The sequence below is a fragment of the Mastigoproctus giganteus genome, chromosome 13 (assembly GCF_048544385.1).
Source record: "Mastigoproctus giganteus isolate SK-2022 chromosome 13, ASM4854438v1, whole genome shotgun sequence".
Lineage (NCBI taxonomy): Eukaryota > Metazoa > Arthropoda > Arachnida > Uropygi > Thelyphonidae > Mastigoproctus > Mastigoproctus giganteus.
In genome coordinates, this window is record NC_143587.1 from 106,560,158 (window position 1) to 106,583,191 (window position 23,034).

The 23,034-nt window shown below is 35.9% G+C and overlaps 1 protein-coding gene across 4 annotated transcripts in view; it reads left to right on the forward strand.

Annotated features, from left to right (window-relative positions):
- pns (DENN domain containing pinstripe) overlaps positions 1-23,034 on the forward strand; it is a 371,641-nt gene that overhangs the window by 211,168 nt on the left and 137,439 nt on the right. For 2 of the 4 annotated variants that reach the window (XM_090388148.1, XM_090388145.1), the window contains exon 16: positions 5,652-5,741. In XM_090388148.1, the coding sequence (XP_090244274.1) occupies positions 5,652-5,741 (90 nt within the window). Of the gene's footprint in view, positions 1-4,433; positions 4,470-5,651; positions 5,742-23,034 lie in introns of all 4 variants that reach the window. The other 2 variants (XM_090388147.1, XM_090388146.1) reach the window with 2 other exon arrangements.

Here is a 23,034-nt window from a genome sequence, read left to right on the forward strand (position 1 = left end):
TTAGAGAACATGGGCGCTTCGCATGGAGTACAAGCAGGTAGGCTCAGAAGCATAACACCTGATGTTGAGGAAAGGGTGTTAGAAAGAACATCCTGTAATATGTAACATCTCTAAAATCCTGTGGTGTTGAAACCAAAAATTAAAAATGTATTATCTTATGTTTAATAAAACCACCCTTAGCAAAGGATTCACAGCTTTTTGTATGTTTAATACAAATCTAGGCAGAGTGATCCGATTATTGCACCTGGCTCCCTACTTCCCGAAGAATGGCACTGACTTGTTAGAAATTAGTTTTGTGTAAACAAAAGCAGTTTATAACAGCTACAACGTCAAGTGCACTCTGAAAAACATATTTCTGAAGGATGAGTTGTTAAATTAACAAAAGAATAAAAAGGTTTTCTAAGTTGTTTGCATGCACTCCCTACTCTCCACAAGAATAAGGTCAGTTGCAATTATTACCCCAGTTCAAAGAGTCTTTTGCTATCGTATACAGCAATCAATTTTTTGTGCCATTTTATCTGAGCTGATGTCTTTTTCGGAACTTGTCTTTAAATTAATTTAAAATTTGTTTATATTAAATCTTATCTAACAGTGTTATGGCAACAAAACATAGATGGACAGAATTAAGCCTGGAAATTAAACTAAAAATTATACAAGAGGCTGATTGGATGGAAAGAAGCAAAACAGATTGCAAAGGAATACAACATCCCTTTACCTACTTATCTACAATACCGAAAAAAGACTTGAAGTGCGTGACACTGGAGCAGCGATGAAAAACAGGAAACAAATGCATGGTGCAAAACACGAGGAGCTTGAAACAAAACTTTTCGAGTGGTATCAACAAATGTGTGCATTTAATTTGCCAATATCAGGTCTGATTTTGCAAGGAAAGGCAAATTATCTAGCTCAGCAACATGGAATTAGTGACTTCAAATGCAGAAGTGGCTGGCTCCAAAGATTTAAAGACAGGAATAACTTGGTTTTGTGCAATGTTTGCGGCGAGTCTGGATTGGTTGACAAAGAAAAGGCTACAGACTGGTTGTGTTCTGTATGGTCCATCCTTGAAAAATATGAGGTAAAGGATATTATAATTTGCTGTTCAAGGAGAATCTTGTCATGGTGGAAAATTAATTAAACAAATATTCACTGTTCTGTTATGCTGCAATTCAGATGGCAGTACAAAACTACACCCACTTGTGATTGGTAAGTTTTCCAAGCCAAGATGTTTTAAAGCAGTTAACCAACTTCCCTGTGATTATGAGGCCAATAGAAGTGTTTGGCTTATGGTCAAAATTTTTCAGTCTTGGTTATCAAAATTGGACAGAACAATGCCTTCAGAAAAAAGGAACATTTTGATGATTCTAGACCGCCGTACAGCATATTCTGTCGAGACACTTAAGTTGACAAATATACGGCTGTTTTTACCCCCCAATATCACCAGTTTAATGCAGCCACTGGATCAAGGCATTATTTATAACTCAAGAGAGCATATTGAGCCTGCCTGATACTTGATCCACAACATAGGGGGGAACAATTTGCAGCCAAATTGGAGTGTCTTGGATGCCATCCGTAATCTTTTTATTGCTTGGGAAAGTATTACATCAAGCGTAATAATCAGCTGCTTCAGAAAGAGTGGCTTTGGAGAGAACATCATCGAAAAACATGGTCCAGCAGACAAATGTGATAGCAACAGTGAGGAATGGAGGAATTTGAAGGAGCATATGGATTTTGTTGGCGAATTTGAAGAGTTTGTGAAGGTGGATGATGAAGTTGCTACCACTGCAACGCCGACACCAGAAGAGCTGCTGGGTACCACACTGCCATCTAAAAAAGATGCCCAAAATGCATTGAACATAATAGAGAATGTGATGGCCTGCAGTAATGTTGATAAAGAAACAACTATTGCATTTAATAACGTCTGTGCTGTAGTTAAAAATGCATATAGGACAAACATTGTGCAAACAACATTGGATTCTTTCTTTAAATTAGATTAATTTATTAAAAAGTCGATGGTTTGTATGTCTCCTTTTATATTAAGATTGTAATTCTTTTTACTGTGCTACTAAAATATTGTATATATCAAAATATATACTGTACAATATTTTCATTTCCGTTAATATTGCTTTTCTCTTAGTTTATTTTAGAAATAAAATAAAATCTTTAAAAAAATATGTTATTCCTATTACTGTATTGTTAGACAAGGCTTTTATTTTATTAATTTATTTTTGATATTATTATTATTAGATATACAGTATGTACCAAAAAGACGCCTCCGTAGCCAGGTGTGCAGGAGCAGCAGTGCGTAGCACACGCTTCTTGATTAGACCGGGGTTTGAGCCCGTGACCACCAAATACGGAGGATGCGGAAAGGTCAGGGAATGACCACCGCATATCCCTGGAGCAGTATGGCCTTAGTTGCTTAATGCTCCTAAAAACCAAATAACAACAGCAACATGTACCAAAAAAAAAAAAAAAAAAACAGTAAAATTTGACACTTTTGGGGGACCTCGTTACTACAAACCTCATTATTACAAAACATGAAAATTTAGGTCCCTTGAACTTTCTGTTAACGAGATTCCACTGTATGAGGAAATATAGGTCCAGATGAAAGACTTTAAAATCCTTGAACTCTAAATTCAACTTAAGATCCAGAAAATTCTTAGCAGCTTCTAGCATAGAACACTAATGCAATTTTCTAAGATAATTTTCAAATTTAGATTTGAAAATTTTATTACCTAGAACATTTACAGTTAAAGCTATGGATTTGCTTACCGAAGAGAAACAGTATACAGCCAGGCCTCGCATAACGCGAGTTCGATTAACGCGATTTTCAGTTAATGGTATTTGAAAAATTATACCACTTTACACTATGCAAATTTCCAGTTAACGCGATTTTTTTTTTTTTTTTTATGCAGTAGTTGAAAAAGATTGAATCGCGCATTAAGCTTACCGCGAGTGGTACGGTCCATTAACAAACGTTTGCCTGCTGCCTGCCTTGGTCGAGTCCGTCACCACCAAATACGGAGGATGCGGAAAGGTCAAGGAATGACCACCGCATATCCCGGAGCAATATGGCCTTAGTTGCTAATGCTCCTAAAAACCAAATAACAGCTGCCTGCCTTGGTGTGTTCCATCAACCATCGGAAGAAGACGTGTTACTTGTTTGTCTCCTGCTAATAAAGTCAATGCACACTTGCATAAAAATTCAAATTTTTAAATGAGCCAGATGAAAATGTTACCGTGAAGGACATAACGGTAAAAGAATTAGATGAAATCTTTCATATCGCATAGAACCTCAAACAAAAGGTTTGAGGTTCTCTGCGATATTTATTTCTCCAGGGCCCCAGAGAAGATTGTTGTCAGCTATCGGAAATTGATTGATGAAAAGAGAAAGTCAACACTGTTCAAATATTACTGCAACAGTCATTTCTTCATTGTGTATTTTATGTCAGAGGTTCCCAAACTTTCTTGGTTCACGGCGCCCTTAATGTCTCAGTAATTATTTTTAAGGCGCACCCAGACTAAAAGAAAAATCTAACAGTTCTTTTTAGTAGTTAGGTCCAAACAACTTAATAAGAAATGTTGAAACTGTGAACTACCTCGAGCTAGTAGTTTGCGCGGTGTCCAACAGATGGCGAGTGTCGCTGTGTTTTCCTCGAAAATTTAAAATATTCCTTGGTGCACAGTTTGGGAACCCTTGTTTTATGCAATAAACATTTAATTCCATAATTATTTTCATTATCTTTTACATTGTATACAGTTAAAAAGTTATTTAAAAGGTATTTTTAAAGTTCTTTATGGACATTCCAGAAGGTCAAGTACCAATTATAATTTTTCCTATTTATTATTATATTCGATTAACGCGTTAACGTTTTGCGTGATGTGCTTGCAGGACGAATTAAGCGCGTTAATCGAGGCCAGCCTGTATTATGTTTGACTCAGATTTAAGCTAAGATAAAAAAAAAAAGTAAACAAAAAAAAAAATGATTTTACTGTATATGATAAATCAGATATGTTAATTTGTATAAATGAGAACATTATTTCTTAAAAAATTAAATGCTATGATGAAAACTTATACTTTCTCAATCCTTTCATAGCATGGTTGTCCTAACGCTAATTTTTAAACTACTCAAAGTTCTGAACTTCATATATGTATGATATTAATCATTTTAGCAACAAGGCATAATGATGCTAAGATTTTTTTTTTTTTTTTAAATTCCTTTGACCTCTTACATAATGTTTTTCCAGAACTGCTGTTTTAGAAATAACACTATTTCATTCTAAAACTTGCTCTTTTATGATATTTCTTTCTACTTTGCTTCTTAGAACTAATAATTTAATCTCTGCTTCTTAGAACTAATAATTTAATCTTTGCTTCTCAGAACTAATCATTTAATCTCTTCTTTTTTCTACTTCTAATCTGGAACCTGTAGCCCTTGCTTGGTGTGTACTGCGGAAGAGGATTGATTGTAGGTTTCTAATATACTGTTTTCTTCCATATTAACATTTGCCATTCTGTAATTCTTAATGAAAATTCTTATTTTTCCTGCTATATGCAGAAAAGCCCTTTTAAAACTACTGATTGCTACTAATAGTTTAACGTCATCACTATTATATAGAATTAACTGGCGTTTATGCCATTGAATTCTGTGTAATGGTGATGTTGAAGATACCCACAGAATGTTGAAGTTAGTATATGAGGTAGGTTCACAAAATTCTGAAAATGAGTTTATTACTGATAAACATATAAAGATGCATATGTAAGGATTAAATCATTTGTAGGTCTACATAATGCCATTCTTTACTAGTTATGCAATGCATGAGAGTAGTCTTTGTTGTGCTCATCAGAGTAGGAGATGAGGAGAGGCAATATTAGTGAGTAAAATTGTTGGCATTTTAGTGGCAAGTTAATGTAAAGCTTTGCCAGAAAGTGAGCAGAACACCTATAGTGATCCCACAATTTCTTTGATAAGTATATGGTGACAAGGTAATTAATAAGACATGTATACTAATTAGTATTAATAGTGGCAAATTATAAAGGAAGCAAGCTTATATAGCATCCCTTTTCATTCTCCACTACCCTGAGTGTAGTACCACACAGTTGGTATGTTACTCTAGTGTACCTGTAGTATGTTACTCTACTACTGCATATGCTACCCATATGCAGTACTTTATATTTGTCAATGTTAAACTTCAGTTGCCACCTCAGCCCATCTGCTTTCTTGTTACTACTATCAGATTATACAATATCATCATTATTGGAACTCATTGAACCTACCTCATAGTGTATCATGTTTAGAATTATAAGTAGTATGTACTTATTAAAATTGTGTAAAATGTTTGTTTTTTTAATTTAGTTTGTTATTGAATTGTGTAATTTATACAAGTTATGTGATTGTCTTTAGAATATGTGTATTAGTAAGTTTATTGTATCAATTAAAATGCTTGTTGTGCTCCATTGAATTAAATGTATTTTGTGGATAGTTTTGTATTGTTTGCTTTTTTTTTTTTTTAAATTATTATTTGCATTTTTCAAGTCAAACTTTTGTTATTGTTTTTTGTTATATGTTTTATTACGTTCTCTCCCCTTTTTCTTTCTTTCTTTCTCTCTCTCTCTGGTTTGTCTTTCCTCCCATCCTCTTTCAATATAGCTTGTCCAGAACCCCCAAGTCATATTCGCCTATTCCTTGCTATTAAAACAATCACTGTCTGCACTTTAGTTAGCCATTTTGCCAATTTTGGTAAGTTTGCCTCTTAGTTTTATTCCCATCATTCCATTATTACCCTGGTGTTTATATTCTTATACTGTACTATAAATGAATTATTTTGTAGTGTTACCCTTGATCATTTTTTGTCAGCAAAAATCCCTCCTTGCAAATCAGATATTCTTAACAGCATTATATAAGAACTGGTAACTAACAAACAATTAATATAAGGCATTATATTGGATACTCATAGTTTCTGTACATTTAAGTTGTGTATACAAAATAATGTGTATTATGTTAATAATTAGTGAGTTATCCTCCTTGAAAATTTGAGTCTTTATGGTGTAGTAAATTAGTCCTCTGCATGCTATTTTATCTAAAAGAATAAAAGATATCATGTGCTGGTTGGTATTAAGATGTTATTTATTATTATTCCCAGTGTTCAGTTCATATTGGAAAATGCCATATGTACTTCATAAACTTCATTTGTAATATGGATCATGTATGGAGGATTTTGGTTCAGCCTTTTGATAACGATTTTGACATTAATCCTGCTTGTGACGTATGGCAGCAATGTAAAGTCCCCCTTCCCCCATAGGCCCAGTCCCAAACCTTATGAACAGGTGTATCAGTTGTATAAGTTGTTTTAATGTCGACATGCCTCGGAAATTGGACCCATGGTTGGAAGGGTACAGTTTTGCGAAAATTATTGATAGGTGCAAGTTGAAAAATTTTAGTGTATTGAAGTTCGGTATCCATAAGGTTTTGAATGGCAAAGGAAAATCCCGCGAAACTTCTACAAGTGGGCGCAAAACACCGAAGAAACTGCAACCTGCTCCAAGTTGAACGAGGGAGGTAGTACGAAAAGTGCAGTCGCTTGTTGTCAGCGAAAACCCAAAGAGCTATAGTGTCATGTGTGGGATCCTCCCAGTCAACCATTTGTTGCATAATCAATGGAAATTTGCAACTGTAGAAGCACAAGTCCCTCATACACCACCTAGGAGCAAGGCACATTGCAGAGCGGCGGGTCAATGCTCGAAAACTCTACAAAAAATATCTGGCAGCTGAAAGGTGGAAATTCGTAGCAACATTGGAAGAAGCGTGGGTGTACCTCTCCTATTGCAACAAAATTCAAGCAATTTATTACCATCCACAGGGTGACAAGGCCTTTCCAACATGGGTGCATCAGTGCAAAGAAAGTTTTGTTTGAGGTTTTATGGTTGTAGCCGGTTTTTGTTATAATGGCAAATTTCAGTTGCACGCTAAAAATGTGAAAGTCAACTCAATGTATTACTGGACTGAAATTCTACAGCCGTTGTTTGAATGTGAAATACCCACATTGTACGGTTCTGGCGCTGAAAAGGTCTGGATGCACTAAGATAAGGCGTCCAGCCACAGTCACGTTCCACTCGTGCTTTTTTTTTTTTTTTGGGGAATGGAAGCGGTGATAGGTATTCATTCGATCCTATTTGAAGGTTTGTGGAAACTCTGCCAGCAGGAATGGGACAAGATTGACTTGGCAGTTTTGCAGCAGTCTTTACTTCAATAGAAATTGCAATGCCATACGTTAGTCCGTGAGCAGGGAAAACAAATAGAACCCACCTGGTGGTGGTGGTGGTACGGAATTTCGTAGTTTTAAAGGACTGTCAAAATCGTTATCAAAAGGCTGAATCAACCCTCCGTAATAGTTGAAATCTCATTGTTTTAGGAAAGTCTGAAATTAGTTTCTGAATTTGAATAAATAACATTTTCTTTTAGGCTGTTTCGAACAACAAAGTTTGAAATATGCTAGTAAGAGAATGGAAAATTGAGTAACTATATATATATATATATATATATATATATATATATAGTTACTCCACATACATACATATGTATATATACATATGTATGTATGTGGTTATTTGTTCTTCAGTTGTTCAAAATATATCTCTGAAATAGGGAAAGAAATACATAAACATTCTTTGATATCTTTGCACATGATCTGCAGTTTTATTGGTGCTATCCATAAATACAGAAAGTGATTCCAGAACTTCAAATAGGCCTCTGAGGTTGGGAATATTCATATTCATAATAACTGTACAATCCTACACCAACCATATTAAATAAATTAGCATTGTGTTGTATTAAAATAATAATGATACAAATAAAATGAAATAAATAGAATGATATAATTACACTGGATAAAACTGATAAAAAAAGGTAACTGTCTGTACAATACAATATGGAATTTTTAAAATACAGTAAAATAAATTACAATGAACAATGTAGATAAAACACAGAATAATAAAAGCACTAAAATACCGAAGCTTTCAGAGGCATCTGCCTCCTTTTTCAACAGTGAAGCTTATCATACGGTACATCCTTAAATATCAGCAGGTTCACGGTTCACAGCATGTTTCTACAGGAGCATGGGCAGTATTCTCCCCATGGGGACTAGAACTGGAAATGGCTCAGGAGCGTGCCAGGTGGAACTGCTCATCCCGTCCAAGGGGGTTGAATATGGATTCCCCTGTCTCAATTGATGGTATTGTTCTCAGAGGAGCAAATCCCATTTGTAGTCCCAAAAACTTTGCCTGGTCGACGATAACAGCTTCGTCCGGAGAGATTTGATGGTGCTCCTCCCAAAAATGCTCTGCCACAGCAGACCTCCCATAATCCACAGTCTTTATTGTGTTCATGGGAATAAAATTGGGTCCCATTGCAGCACCTCCGAGGATAGAAAAGAAGAAATTAAATGTGTCAGAGGATCATGGATAAATATATCCGAGAAGCGGAGCACAGACGTAGAGAGCCGCTTACACCTGTTTTCACCACATACATTCTGGGCCTCGCTGAGCGTATAGCTCAGGTATTGCACGATTGCCAGACACACTGTGTTCAGCTGCCAGGGCAGAGGTTGCACACAGTTGTCACATGTCAAGGACCCCATATCAATAGAATGTACAAGTAGGGTCCTGTATGAGATAAGATGCCCGGATTATGGGGAATTTTATGTTGGTGAAACAAAACGTTGGTTTAAAGATCATCTAGGGGAGCATATGAACACTGTAAAGACCGCAGATTATGGGAGGTCTGCTATGGCAGAGCATTTTTGGGAGGAGTACCATCAAATCTCTCCAGACGAAGCTGTTATCGTCGATGGACACAGATTTTGGGACTGCAAATGGCTTGAGAGCTTGCAGATTTGCTCCTCTGAGAGCAATACCATTAACAGAGACGGGAATCTGCATTCATCCCCCTCTTCGAGGCTGTGGTTCTTGGATGGGATGAGCAGTTCTGCCTGGCACACTCCCGAGCCATTTCCGGTTTCAGTGCACATGGTGAGAATACTGCCCATGCTCCTGTAGAAACACGTGCTGTGAACCGTAAACCTGCTGATATTTAAGGATGTGCCGTACGATAAGCTTCACTGTTGAAAAAGGAGGCAGATGCCTCTGAAAGCTTCGGTATTTTAGCGCTTTTATCATCCTGTGTTTTATCTACATTGTTTATCGTAATTTATTTTATTGTATTTTAAAAATTCCACATTATATTGTACAGACAGTTACCTTTTTTATCAGTTTTATCCGGTGTAATTATATTCTATTTATTTCATTTTATTTGTATCATTATTATTTTAATACAACACAATGCTAATTTATTTAATACAGTTAGTGTATGATTGTACAGTTATTGTGAAAGTGATTCCAGAATAAATATCTTTTGGTGTAAGTGGTGAGATTATGAAATAAAGGCACTCTCAGTTTTGTGTGAGAATAGATCATTGAGCAATGGAGGTGGGGAGGTGACATCCAGAATTTTTACAGTAAACTTGGTGGTGGTGAGGATCATTTTTCAAAAGAGAACAAAATATAATTGTTGCAGTAAATGTTCAGAGTAATGAATATTTGATGTTAGAAGAAATCAGTATGAGTAGTTAGCATTCCAGTTGTTAACACAAACTCAGGTGTATTATTAGAACAATGAAGCTACTCCAATGGAATTAGTAGGCAACAGTGTGAAGGAAATTGCAGCTGAAAATACTCACAGAAATCTGTTCCATAATAGTGAGTATGGTGCCTAATGCTGCAACCAAATCTGCAACTTCCAACTAGACAACTTTTATCCTCATAAGACTATTTTATGAAGCAAAGATCCATATGCCAACTGCTACTGCTTCACCTAAACCCACTCAGCTGAATGACTCTGCATGACACAAGGGGTTCTGTAAGGGAAATTCTAACATCTTTAATTAACAGTCAACCATTAGAAACCTTGATAAATCTGAAATCATAGGCTATATATGCCACTGGCAACCAGATTGCAAAGCAACCATTTCTTGTCCAAATTCTAAACACGTACCACAAAAATGAGGCACTTAGGTTGAATCTCCTCCTATTTACTTTGGAATTTTCTCCTGTTTACTTTGTCTATCCAGGTTTCTTTCTGAAACCTGGATAGACAAAGAATTGCTTGTCTGTGCAAGTGCTGAAAGTTACTCCCTATATTTTACATCCAAAACACACTTTAGAGACAACAGTTTGGTGTTCTCCAGTTGCACCTGAGAAAATTGTGCAGTGCTCCACAATTTTCAGTATCTAAAACAGCAGCAGAAGTCCTCAGAAGATAGTCTTTAATTGCGGGGTTATGTTCTTCTGAATGTCTGCTAAGTCAAATTATTTTCCTTTGAGGTGGATTTTAATTTTTGGGAACAAAAAAAAAAAAAAAAAAAAAAGTTGCACGGCACCAGATCTGGCGAATAAGGCAGATTCTCCAATGTTGTGATCTTGTTTTTCACTAAAAACTCACTGCAACAGAAGAATGACATGACATGATGCAAAAATCATTGGACTATGATTTTTGCCCATAAATTGGGCATAATTCTTTTGAATTTTTTCACAGTCTTCCGAAAATTTCAATGTAGAGTGGCTGATTAACAGCCTGATTTGGTGGGACAAATTCGTGATGAACAATGCCATAACAGTCAAATGACAAGCATGGACTTGATCTTTGATTGAGACATTCTTGCTTTCTTTTGTGGATCATACTGAAAGACCCAGGATTCATTTCCTATTATCACTGAATCCAAAAATTCAGGAGTGTCACAATTTTTTTTCCAAATTTGCACTGCAAACTTCCACGAAAGAAAGCAAGAATGCCTCAATCACTGTACACTTTCCATAACATCTCAAACATTTCTGTGTCATTTTTACTGAGTTTCACTAAAAATTTAATAACAGTTCCACCAAAGAGTTAAAACAGTCAGATTCACTTAGAGGCACAGTTCAATCAAAACTTAACCAATTGCAATGAAACAAAAACTGATTTGTACTGGAAAAAACAAGATACAGCACGATATGTTGTTGGCATGCACAGTAGTAAGGCATTGGTAAGCAACAATTGTTTCATTTTAGCTGCACCTTGTATATGCAAAATTTCCATGTATTATAAAATCTAATAAAAGGTAGCATGTGTGGGTTTGTACTATATGTAGATGTGATGTGATCTGATGTTTGCCAAAAAAAGGCATAAGAACAGCATGCAGTGCATAGAAAGAAATGCAGAAGTAGGTACAATGTTTATTTTTCATCTTTTGTCATAGAACATAATCTTCTGAATTGTTCTGATCATGCACACACATTGTTAAAAGTGCTTCCCCAGTAGTGAAATAGTAAAAAAAATATTCTGTTTTTTTTTTTGTTTTTTTTTCAGCCTGCGTAACATGCAGATCATCCCTTGAAGACACACTTGAAAAGACAAAGTACATGATGCATAATATAGCTTAACAGATCCTAACAATGCACTAAACATAGTAAACTTCAAATCTTGCAATTAGACCTCCATTCTCAAAACAATCGAAAACAATGCTGCTGAACTTTCAGATTGAAGTGCATTTGATAGTCTGAGCATCGCTGCTGTCCTCTTTCTTCTAAAATCCTTAAGAATTGATGGTGACATGGACTGCTTTATCAAGTCTTTATTGTGCAACAGAAACACCCATCTGCTGGACAAAGATAAATAGCATTCGTACCAAATCCATGCAAGCATGCTCCAAGGTGGAGTACTTTCTGGGCTGCTATTCACTGCCATCATTTGTTCAACAGAACATTGTAGTCTATGCAGTTGACATTAAGCTGATAACCGTCATCAATCCATCAACACCCTTAGATGTCATCACTGCTACTAAAAATGAAAAAGCTGCCTCCCCTGGCTGAGTCTTTGAGCTATATTTGGATCCAACTACATCTGTATCCATCATTTTCTCCATTAAGCAACCCAACTCCTTCCTAGAATTGAATGATTTTGTAATAATGGAGAGAAAAATGGATGAGAAATTGTTGACATTAATCATAAAATAGACACCTTGGGGTGTATGGGATCTATCCAATTATATTCAGAGAGGAAGTAAAGCCTTAGCCGTAATTATGAGAGTATCTTTGAATTCAGAGGAGGTCCCTGTGTACTGGAGATGTGCAAATGTGTCCCCAATTTACAAACCAAGATCAAACGATGAAATGAGTAATTTTAAAACCTGTTAGTTTTAACTTCTGTTCCATGAAAATAATGGAGTTATTGGTAAAAGAAGTAATGCAGGATCATCTAGATAAGGCCGCAGTTATACTTCAAACAGCACACTGATATGGTCACAAACGAACTGGATGCAAAAAATAATTTTGATATCATACAGTGGAACTTCTCTATTACAAACTTCTATTTAATGAATTTCTCTATATTACGAATTTTTTCGCAAAACATTGCACCTTGAAACGAAATTACATGTAAAATTAACCCCATATAACAAAGTGTTAGTCTCTCTATAACGAATTTTTAAAAAAATTAGTAAAAGCATTTTTGAAGATTTTCAAGTATTTACTGCTAAACAGCCGCTCAAATATACTGCCTCCTTCCCTCCGAAATTTCGCATTAGCATCTGGAATTAAATAATCATCCTTTTAGTGAACACTTGTGGCAGTTGACACCCATAGGAGGGTCTTTGTTTCATTTTTGTTACAGTTATTAAACCAAATAGGTTTTCTTAAAAGTGGTCATAAACTTTACAATAAATAGGGTAGATTTGTAAATTGATGTTGGCTCAGGGGAAAGCGAAATTCACTGCGGTAAACCTTTAGCATGCTGCGGTGGCAATACATAGAATGCTACCATAGTCGTTTTTTAGTAACGCCTACTGAGTGACATTCGCTTCTCACCTCAACTGTATCACGTGACCTTCATGTCAATCATTATATGATATGTCCGTTCTCGTCTAACTGGACCTCCAGTAGGTTGTTTTTGTGGATTTTTTTTTTTTTTCCATGTTTGTGATCAATCACATTGGCTATATGCTCTTATTTTTTTTATTATTTTTTTTTTTTCTGAAAAGTAACATACAGCATACGTTAATCATAAATTTTCTTTTGTGTATGAAAGCAGAATAAAAGAAATTCACAGTCGTATATTTCTTCAAAGTGAGTGATACTGTTGAATTGGCAAGCGAACGTCATTGAGTAGGTGGTACCTGTACTAACAATTCACTATATGGCCAGCGCAGCGAAGTTTGCAGTGTATGTATCGGCAAGAGCTGCAGTCCAGTAATTTTTACAGTTGCAAAAATAATGTCGAAGAGAAAGTGTTTAAGTATTAATGATAAAGCAAAGATTGTTATGATATTGACCAGGGTTTTAAGAAAAAAGATGTTGCTGAGAAATATGGCATATCTGCAAGCAGTTTATCTACGATTTAAAAAAAATCGAGAATCAATTTTAAATGCAATTGAAGGAGGAGCAGACAAGAAGTGAATTAATTTGTGTATATACGAAGATGTTGATAAAGCTGTTCTAAAATGGGTGCAAATGATACGTGAAAAGAATATCCCAATATCGGGCCTAATAATTAAGCAACAAGCTCTGAAATTTGCGCAGTCCCTTGGACATACAGAATTTAATGCAAGCACTGGGTGGCTAGATAAATTTAAGAAGCGCCACAGAATTGTGGAAAAGTTTATTTGTGGAGAAAGTGTTAATGTAATCAAAGAAGATTGCAACAGTTGGAGGAACAATACCTTAAAGAAGATTTTGGAAGAATATGAGCGTAAGGATGTGTTTCTAATGCTGACGAAATGGGTTTATTCTTTAAATGTTTACTGAATAGAACACTTGCTTTTAAGGATGATAAATGTTTTGGCGGAAAACAAAGCAAAGAAAGAATCACTGTGCTAGTTGGAGCAAATATGACAGGAAGTGAAAAATTAAACTTTTAGTCGTCGGAATATCAAAAAACCCAAGATGTTTTAGAGGCACAAAATCTTTGGAAGTTGATTACACCTTTAATAAAAAAGCATGGATGACAAGTGATATTTTTGAAAAATGGATATTAAAACTAGACAAGCATATAACAAAAGAAAAAAGGAAAATCATGTTGGTAACTGACAACTGTCCGGCACATCCTGCCAATATTTCTGCCAAACTTAAAAATGCAAAGTTGTTTTTACCACCAAACGTAATGTCAAAACTCCAGCCAATGGACCAGAGCATTATTAAAAATTTTAAATTTCATTATCGAAAGAGAATAATAATGAAGATTAACCCCAGGGGCTCACATCTGGTGAGGATGGGCTTGGCACACCTAGGGTCCTGAGCTGGATATCATCATTCTTCTCTTTCTTGGTGATTCCCTTCTGCTTCTCTCTCTCTCTCTTTTTAGCTGGTGTAGCAAAAGCCCCAGGCTTCCTTATGGCTAATAATAATAACCATATGGCTAATAATAATAATAATTGTCAATGCATTATCAGAAAATAGAAACTTGGAGGTTACAATTAACCTTAGATTGCATCTCTGAACTGGCAAAAGTTTGGACAAACGATGTCACTGAATACACTATTCAAAATTGTTTTTCGAAAGCGGGATTTGCATTGAATACAGAAGTCTAACAACGACTGGACGAACAAGATGAACTGCCCCTTTCACAACTGAAAAACTTTTGGACATTATTAGAATTGTCGGGAAACATCGAAAATGAAATAACAATGGATAGTTATGTTTATGTAGATCACAGAAGAACATCCAAATGAAGATGAAATACTGCTGAACAGTGTTAGATGTGACCATGATCACAAAGAAATTAACGATGACACTGAAGAGACACATCAGAACAACCCATAGAAAAGCCAACTTGCGAAGAAATGATTAATGCTTTTAAAACGGTTCGTATGGGTCTACAGTTTTGTGAAAATGTTCCTGATAATGTTTTTAATGCTCTGAACAAATGAGGTTTTCTTTGATAATCAGACAATTTTTTAATTGTACTGTGCAAACGAAAATTACAGATTTTTTTAATTTGTGATAATTACCGGCGAAAATTATGTAAACGTAATTTAAATAAGTATGTTTTTGAAATAAAATACATTAAAAAAATGTAGATTCGTTTTCATTTTCTAATTAGATAACAATTTCTAATAAAAAAGATTCTCTGTATAACGAAATTTCTCTATAACGAATTTTTTTTCCGGATTTATTGAATTCGTTATAGGGAAGTTTGACTGTACTTGGATTTCAGGAAAGTTTTGATACTGTTGCACATAAGACTGCTGTGCAAATTGGAGCAGTATGGCAATAAGGGCTAGTTGCCCACTCAACCATCCCTATGGATAAAGAGATGGTTGATTGGGAGAAGACAGATGGTAATCAATGGATTCCATCTGTCTTCTCCCATGCTCTTCATGGACTAATGTTATTAATAATGGAGTACCCCGATGTTTGGTGTTGGGCCCATTGTTTTCTATATTTATCAATGATGTAGATGAAAGCATATTAAGCTTAATGTCCAAGTTTGCAGATGATACAAAGGTTGACGGGTGGTTAATGACAGTAATAACAATATGCTACTTCAGTGGGATCTATAAAAGTTTGGCAGATGGGCTGAGAAAGGGCAATTGAAGTTTAACATTGGTAAATGCAAAGTATTGCATACAGGTAACCCTAGAGTAATGTACCAACTGTGTGATACTATATTCAGGTTGGTGGAAAATGAGAAAGACCTGGGGGTAATAGTGCAGACAGATATGAAGTTTTCTGAGCAATACAGACAGGCTGCCAGGACAGCTCATGGGGTTGCATCAATGATATACAGGAATTATTCTAGCAGTTTTGCTCATACTTAGTCTCCAGATGCAGCAATTTGCAAAACTGAAGCCTTTCTTGGTAAGAGTACCCTCTGTTCTTACTCGCCAATCTCACTGCCCTTCTTGAAGGCACATCATGGCCTTAATTGCCCATGCGCCATAAAAACCAAAACCCTTCTTGAGTACTGCATATAGGTCTGGAGGCCTCGTCGGGTGCTCTTACCAAGAAAGGCTTCAGTTCTGCTAATTGCAGCATCTGGAGACTAAGCACACCTGTGAGGTGATCTGATTGAAATGTTTAAGGCTTTGAATAGATTGAGAAAGCTCAATGCTGATGGCATTCTTCCTTTTGCTCAGGCAACACACATGAAGGGGCACAAATTCAAATTGAAGGACAGTTGCAGAATAGATGTGCAGAAGTTTACCTTTAGCCAACAGGTGGTTGATTGTTGGAAAAAACTTCCATCTGTTATTGTGGAAGTTGATAGTTTAAATAAATTCAAGGAAGTACTAGACAAATTATTGGAGGGAATGAATAAGTGAAATGGAGGTGCCTTTATTTTTTTGCTGATGCTATATAAGCTTGCTTTCTTATATAATTTGTTACTGCTAATGCTAATACCAACATGTATTAGCAACGGTAAAAAGGTAACTGTTCTATATCATTAACTTTTGCTCCCAGGAGTCATACTTTAGTTCTATTCCACATTTCCTTTTTGCACAATATATTTTTTTCCCCCTTAACAATATACCTACTTCCTGTGGAATCAGCAATTTCTGCTTTTAGGATTCTTTAGTATTGTGTGCTAAGATGTCCTCATGTACTCAATACCTGATGGCTGAAACATTTTAATCTTTTTTTGAACATCACCCCTATCCTTCAAGCTCTCATCAAAAAAACAGGCTTCCCCTTTGATTGTATCATGTCCTGCTACAGGTGGTACTGCAAACATGTAACAAGTTTGTGCAGATGATAAAACAATGATTCATAGGGGGACTGCCCTCGACATTTCCCCTGAACCAAAGCATTCCCTCTACTTTGAAGTCTTTGCTTTGCTAATTTACTTTGAGGCATGATTTTAATTTAATTAAAAATACCATACTGAACTTAAAATAAAAGTACAATGATAACACCACACCATTGCCAGGTTATGTATTTTGCTGTAAAATTACTTTATGTATTATGTTATAAAATCACATTCATATTGTTATAAATTATAATTTATAAGTTAATTATGCTTCTAATGTCTCTCTCTGCTTGAGATTGGCTGACTACAGTGTTGATTGATGAGAACTTCAGAAATTCCTTCAGTCATAGATAGAAATTGAACCCAGCCCTCTCCAAACAAGTCATAAGTGACATACCAACTTTAATTATGGAGGACACATAAAGAAATGCTCTTAAAGTCTACTACTGTTTTAAAAAAAATAAAATAAAGAAAAAAGAAATTTATAGTAGCTCACTCCATATTACTGGAAGCCTACAGAGGCATTCTACTTCTCTACGGAACAGCTCAATGATAATTTAAACAACTTAAAAATGGGTGAAAACCATTGTTGGTTTTATGTATATCATTACATCATAAGATTGCTGAAACTGGGACATGTTTGAATACAAATACATTGAACACTGAATGTGGTGATGGCTTCTTAGTCAACTTAGTTACAACAGATAACTTCTCTGGTGCTAAGGAAAGCCAAGATGCTATCTGCTGATAAAGTTATGGGCATACTTTTTTTTTTTTACCTTGTTGGTATAGCATTACCAGCCCAGAATCATGCAAACATGTTGTGCCACCCCATACAATAATTTAATCACCATCATTGTCTCTCTCTCTCTCTCTCTCTCTCTCTCTCTCTCTCTCTCGATTGAGAATCTATGAGAACAAATCTGCTGGAAATGTCCTAATCTTCATACTAGAGGTTGGATGCTCATGACTATGATTAAAAAAATATACATAATAATAAGTGATGTAATTCATATCTTCAGAAGTTTTTTGAGTCTGGCAGAGGCAATTTTTAAGGACATATCAAAAATTGTATTTTCACAAGAATTGTATTTTCGATGCACCAATCCAACAATTTTGCAAAAATTGCAAAATTGTTGGATTGGTGCATCGCATCAAATGGAGACTGTTTTGAAAAGGACTGTTAAAATCTGGATCTATATTAAAGTAAACGTTGAAGTTCCGGTTGGCAGTATAATGCACTAATCAGTGGCAACTAAGTTTTGCAATAAAAATTAAATTCAATGTACACTATGATTGATCTGCCATTTAGACAATATCCTATAGTAGACAAAACAGTTTTTCACACAGGAAGATTTGTAATGTTGGAAGAAGTACATTCCTAGTTTAATAGAGTTAATTTTGTGCATAGTAAGTTAATGTTAATTTCTTCCACAAGAATAAAAATGCTAGTAATCTTTGTTGTAACTATGTTGTTAGGCTTTGTTTAGAAAAGTTGAGTTATCATGAAACTGTTATTTTACCTTAAATAACATTATATAGATAAAAGAAATTGACATCATACTCATATTTATTAACATGGGTTAAATAATTTCTCTTCCTTTAAAGGTTTAGGAATCACTTAAACTTTTAAAGCTCTACATTGAAAAGTTAACCGTAAAACTAATGTTACTGGTGCCAAACTTGTTCATTGAGAGACCACACATGTGATTATCACTTGCTCAACAGCATGCTTTACACATTGACATAATTAAATATTACATGAGAAAGAGAGAAGAACATTAACTAAGGAGTAATGTGGAACAACTGTAATTTGTAAAATGTTTTATCATAGTGAAGTGAAGTGATGTTTGATCATTATATACATGACTAACGTTTCTGTGTTTTTGCTACTATTTTGATGAGGAACCATAAGCTAAATGTATTTGAATGCAGGTATTTGAAGTAATTGCAGCAGGTATTTGGCATATAATGTCCAAAGTTTTAAGATTTTATTTTTTTTGCGTTGCTGTTATTAAGTTTTCTTTTGAATAGATAAAAAAAATGTAAAGAAAATGAAGTGATTTGTAACAAGTTTGTCATCGTAGGATTAATAAATTGTTCATTTATTCTTTTGATGATATGGTCTTACAGAAGTATGTGTATGTACGTTTGTATGTCAGAATCTGAATAATGTGGAATGAAGCAGTTCATAAATTGTGCATATTCTTTGTTTTGTGGCTTAATTTAAGGGCAAGTTTGAGTAAACAAAGAATATGAACTTATGTATTTAAGTAGCTATGCTTACAGTCAACAGGCACAACAGCCATTACTGGAGCCCACACAATCCTAACAAAGCAGTTGAAACGGCACCCATAATTGCTCAAGAGTTGTAATATGGTGTAAAATTGTTTTTGAGTTATTGGACCATTTATTTTGCACAAAAGGATGAATGATACCCTGAAATCCTGTAAACATTTGTTTTTCTTGATGTAAGAAATTGGCCAAATTCGTGGCAACTTCCATTTCATACAGGATTAGGACCTGTAGCACTTTTCTCTCCGTGTACAGAACTCGCTGGATATCACTTTACTCAGCAGAAAGATATGCAGACATGTATCAGAACAGTGGCCAGCTGGCAGTCCTAGTTTCACAATACTGTACTTCTTTTTTGTGAGTCTGGGAGAAAGAAAACATTTACAGCAAAAGCCGACGATTTCTGACAGAGGACACTATCCACAGCGTGATTGGGTCTGTCCCCCCCCCCCCCAGGATTTTTTGTAAATTCTTTGTAGACAATGTAGATTACCCATCAGACTATCCTCACAGGATAGTCTTGTTCAAAATATTTCAAGTGACAACAACCAGATGAGTCTACAATAGTCAGCATAACAATGGCAAATCAATTGAACAGTGGGTACTCCGTTACTCTCCAAGCATAAATTTGAAGTGCTGGTCAAGACATCAAAGGCAGATATTATTGGGATATTAGAGACATGGTGTCACACCCATCAGACTATCCTCACAAGGATATCTTGGTCAAAATATCTCAAGTGACAACAACCAGATGAGTCTACAATAGTCAGCATAGCAATGGCAAATAGATTGTGTCATAATGGGGGATTTTGACTTCCCAGATATTGACTGTTGGTCACTTGCACACTAGCAAGACTTTTGCGAATTTATTGGATGATTGTTTTCTGCAGCAGCATGTTCGAGAGGCAACCAGAGAGGGTAATACTCTTGATCTGGTTATCAGCAGTGATTATTCGTGTACAGTCAGTGCTGCTATAACGCAGTACATGTGTTCATAAAAATCTCTGCGTTATGGCATTTCACGCATTAAAAACAACAGGGCTTATAGGAAAAATAGGGATAGAGCAGAGCTAGGAATGAAGAGAAGATTCTGAAAATTTGTTTTTTTATATGATTGAAGATTTCATGGAAGGGGAAACACATTTCACCATAATAAAGTAAAAATCCACAATTACAGCTATCGGTATTATCGCAAATGCAATAAGATTGAGTTTACTACCCATTTTTAAATAGACTGCACTAACAGAGAAGCCCAATAAACCAGGAAGTGCAAATTGTTTTTGTTGTTTTATGGTAGTGATCTTCAGAAATGTGCTCACGCTATCACACCTCATGAAATTTTTGTTCAAACTGAAAAATGTGAGCTCCTGAAAACATGACTTTGCTTACAATATCTTGTGAATACAGTGTGACAACAGTGTGTTTTCGACCAATACAACTACAGTAAATTGAAAATGTAGCTCTCACACATTAGACATTTTTTAAGCTTCGTGAACTTGTACGTATTGCTATGCAGGTCGCTACATTCAGCTTGGTGCTGGGTTTTGCGTTCACTTTATATTACTCGCAGATGAAATAGCGCATGAGCCAATGCGAAAATAGCGTTGGAGCAAATTTGCGTTGCCAAAATGTGTGTTATATCAGAACTGACTGTATAAAGAATTTGCAGATAAAGGAACCACTAGATGGCAGTGATCACAGTGCACTGATGAGGGATTTACTTAAAGATATAATTATCATCGGGGTGAAGGGAAGGGTTTTTGCTTCCGTAAAGATGACTACAGTGGCCTCGATCAATTTTTAAATTCTGTACAGTGGAACCAACTGATGATGTCACCAACAGCAAATTCTAAGTGGGAAGCATTCAAGAAGCTAATCTGGAAACTACTAGGCTTCATACTGATTAAGAAATATTGTTCAAGGTTTAGGCCTAAATGGACATCAAATGAACTAATGAGACTTGTGGCAGAGAAAAAAAATTCATTGGATGCACATAAATTATCAGGTGACACAGATGTCTATGGCAGATATAAGCAAGTCTGTAATCAAGTCACAAACGAGATTAGGCAAGTGAAGGAAAATGATGAGAAATCTTTGGCAAAGGATGCTAAGAAAAACATTGACTTCTTTACTTATATAAACTCTAGAAGGAAGAGGATAAATCAGATTGGTCCACTTGATATCAGTGGTTCGAATGTTGATGATCCTGCTCAGATAGCTGATAATCTGAATGAGTATTTTGCATCTACATTCACACATGAGGAGTTAAGGGAGGAAAATGTCAGAAGTTTATCAAATTGTAACAGGTCTTTAATGATTTTGTAATAACTGAGAGCAAAGCAGAGGAGAAATTGTTGAAGATAAACAAAGGAAGTTAGCACACGCTTAGCCATAATTGTAGGAGGATCCTTGGACCATGGGAAATTCCCCACGGACTGGAGATGTGCAAATATATCCCCAATTATAATGTGGGATCTAAGATTGACATGAGTAATTACAGACCTGTTAGTTTAAGATCTGTTCCGAGGAAAATAATGGAGTCACTGGTTAAAGATGCATTGCAGGATCATCTAGACAAGGCTGCAGTAATAATTCAGACACAGCATGCATTTGTTAAGGGAAAGTCTTGTCTGACAAATTTGATTGGATATTCAGATGTGGTTACAAAGGAACTGGATGGAAAATTAATTTTGATATCATATACTTGGATTTCAGGAAAGCTTTTGACACTGTTGCACATGGAAGACTACTGTACAAATTGGAGCAGTATGGTATTAAGGGTAAGTTGCTACAATGGATGAAAAAAGAGTGGTTAAGTGGGAGAAGACAGAGTGGTAATCAATGGACGCTGCTCTTCGTGGACTAAAGTTATTAGTGGAGTACCCCAGTGTTTGGTGTTGTGCCCACTGTTGTTTTGTATATTTATCAGTGATGTTGATGAAGGTATGTCAGACTTAGTGTCAAAGTTTGCAGATGATACAAAGGTTGGCAGGGTTGTTACTGACAGTAATGGCAGTGTGCTACTGCAACAGGATCTAGAAAATTTGGACAGATGGGCTGAGAAGTGACAACTGAAGTTTATCATTTACAAATGCAAAGTACTGCATATGGGTATAACCCCAGAGAAATGTACCAACTGTGTGGTACTACACTGTGAGTGGTAGAAAATGAAAAGGATCTGGGTGTAATTGTGCAGTCAGATATGAAGTTTTCTGAGCAATGCAGACAATCTGCCAGAGCAGGTCATGGGGTATTGTGAATGATATACAGGAATTTTGCTACTAGGGAAAAAGAGGTGTTATCCCTTTGTATAAAGCAATAGTCAGGCACACTTTGAGTACTGCATACAGGTCTGGAGGCCTCATTTTAAGAAGGATGTAGAGTTGTTTGAGCTATACAGAGAAGGGCAACAGATCGGAAATGAAGGGGTCCTCTTACCAAGAAAGGCTTAAGTTCTGCAAATTGCAGTGGCTGGAGACTAGGCATCTGTGAGGTGATCTAATTGAGGTGTATAAGACCTTGAATGGGTTGAGCATGCTGAATTCTGATGAGATTCTTCCACTTGCTCAGATTATGAACCTAAGGGGGCATAAATTCAAATTGAGGAAAAAGTTGTGGGCTAGATGTGTGGAAATTTGCCTTTAGTCAGCGGGTGGTTAATTGCTGGAACAAACTTCCATCTGTGGTTGTGGAAGTTGATAGCTTAAATAGATTCCAGGAGGGAATGGATGTGTGAATTTTTTTTTTTTTTTTTTGGCTAATGCTACATAAGCTCATACACTTGCTTTCTTGCATTGCATGCCTCCATCACTATTACTACTATTACCTAAACACAGGTAGTGGCTATGCAGTTGTGGGATACTGTGGAAAACACCCACAAACAAATGCCACCAAGAAATGACGTACTCCTCACAAGAAACAAGGCTGCCAGGCAGGACTGAGCATGATAGATGCATCAACTCTCCAA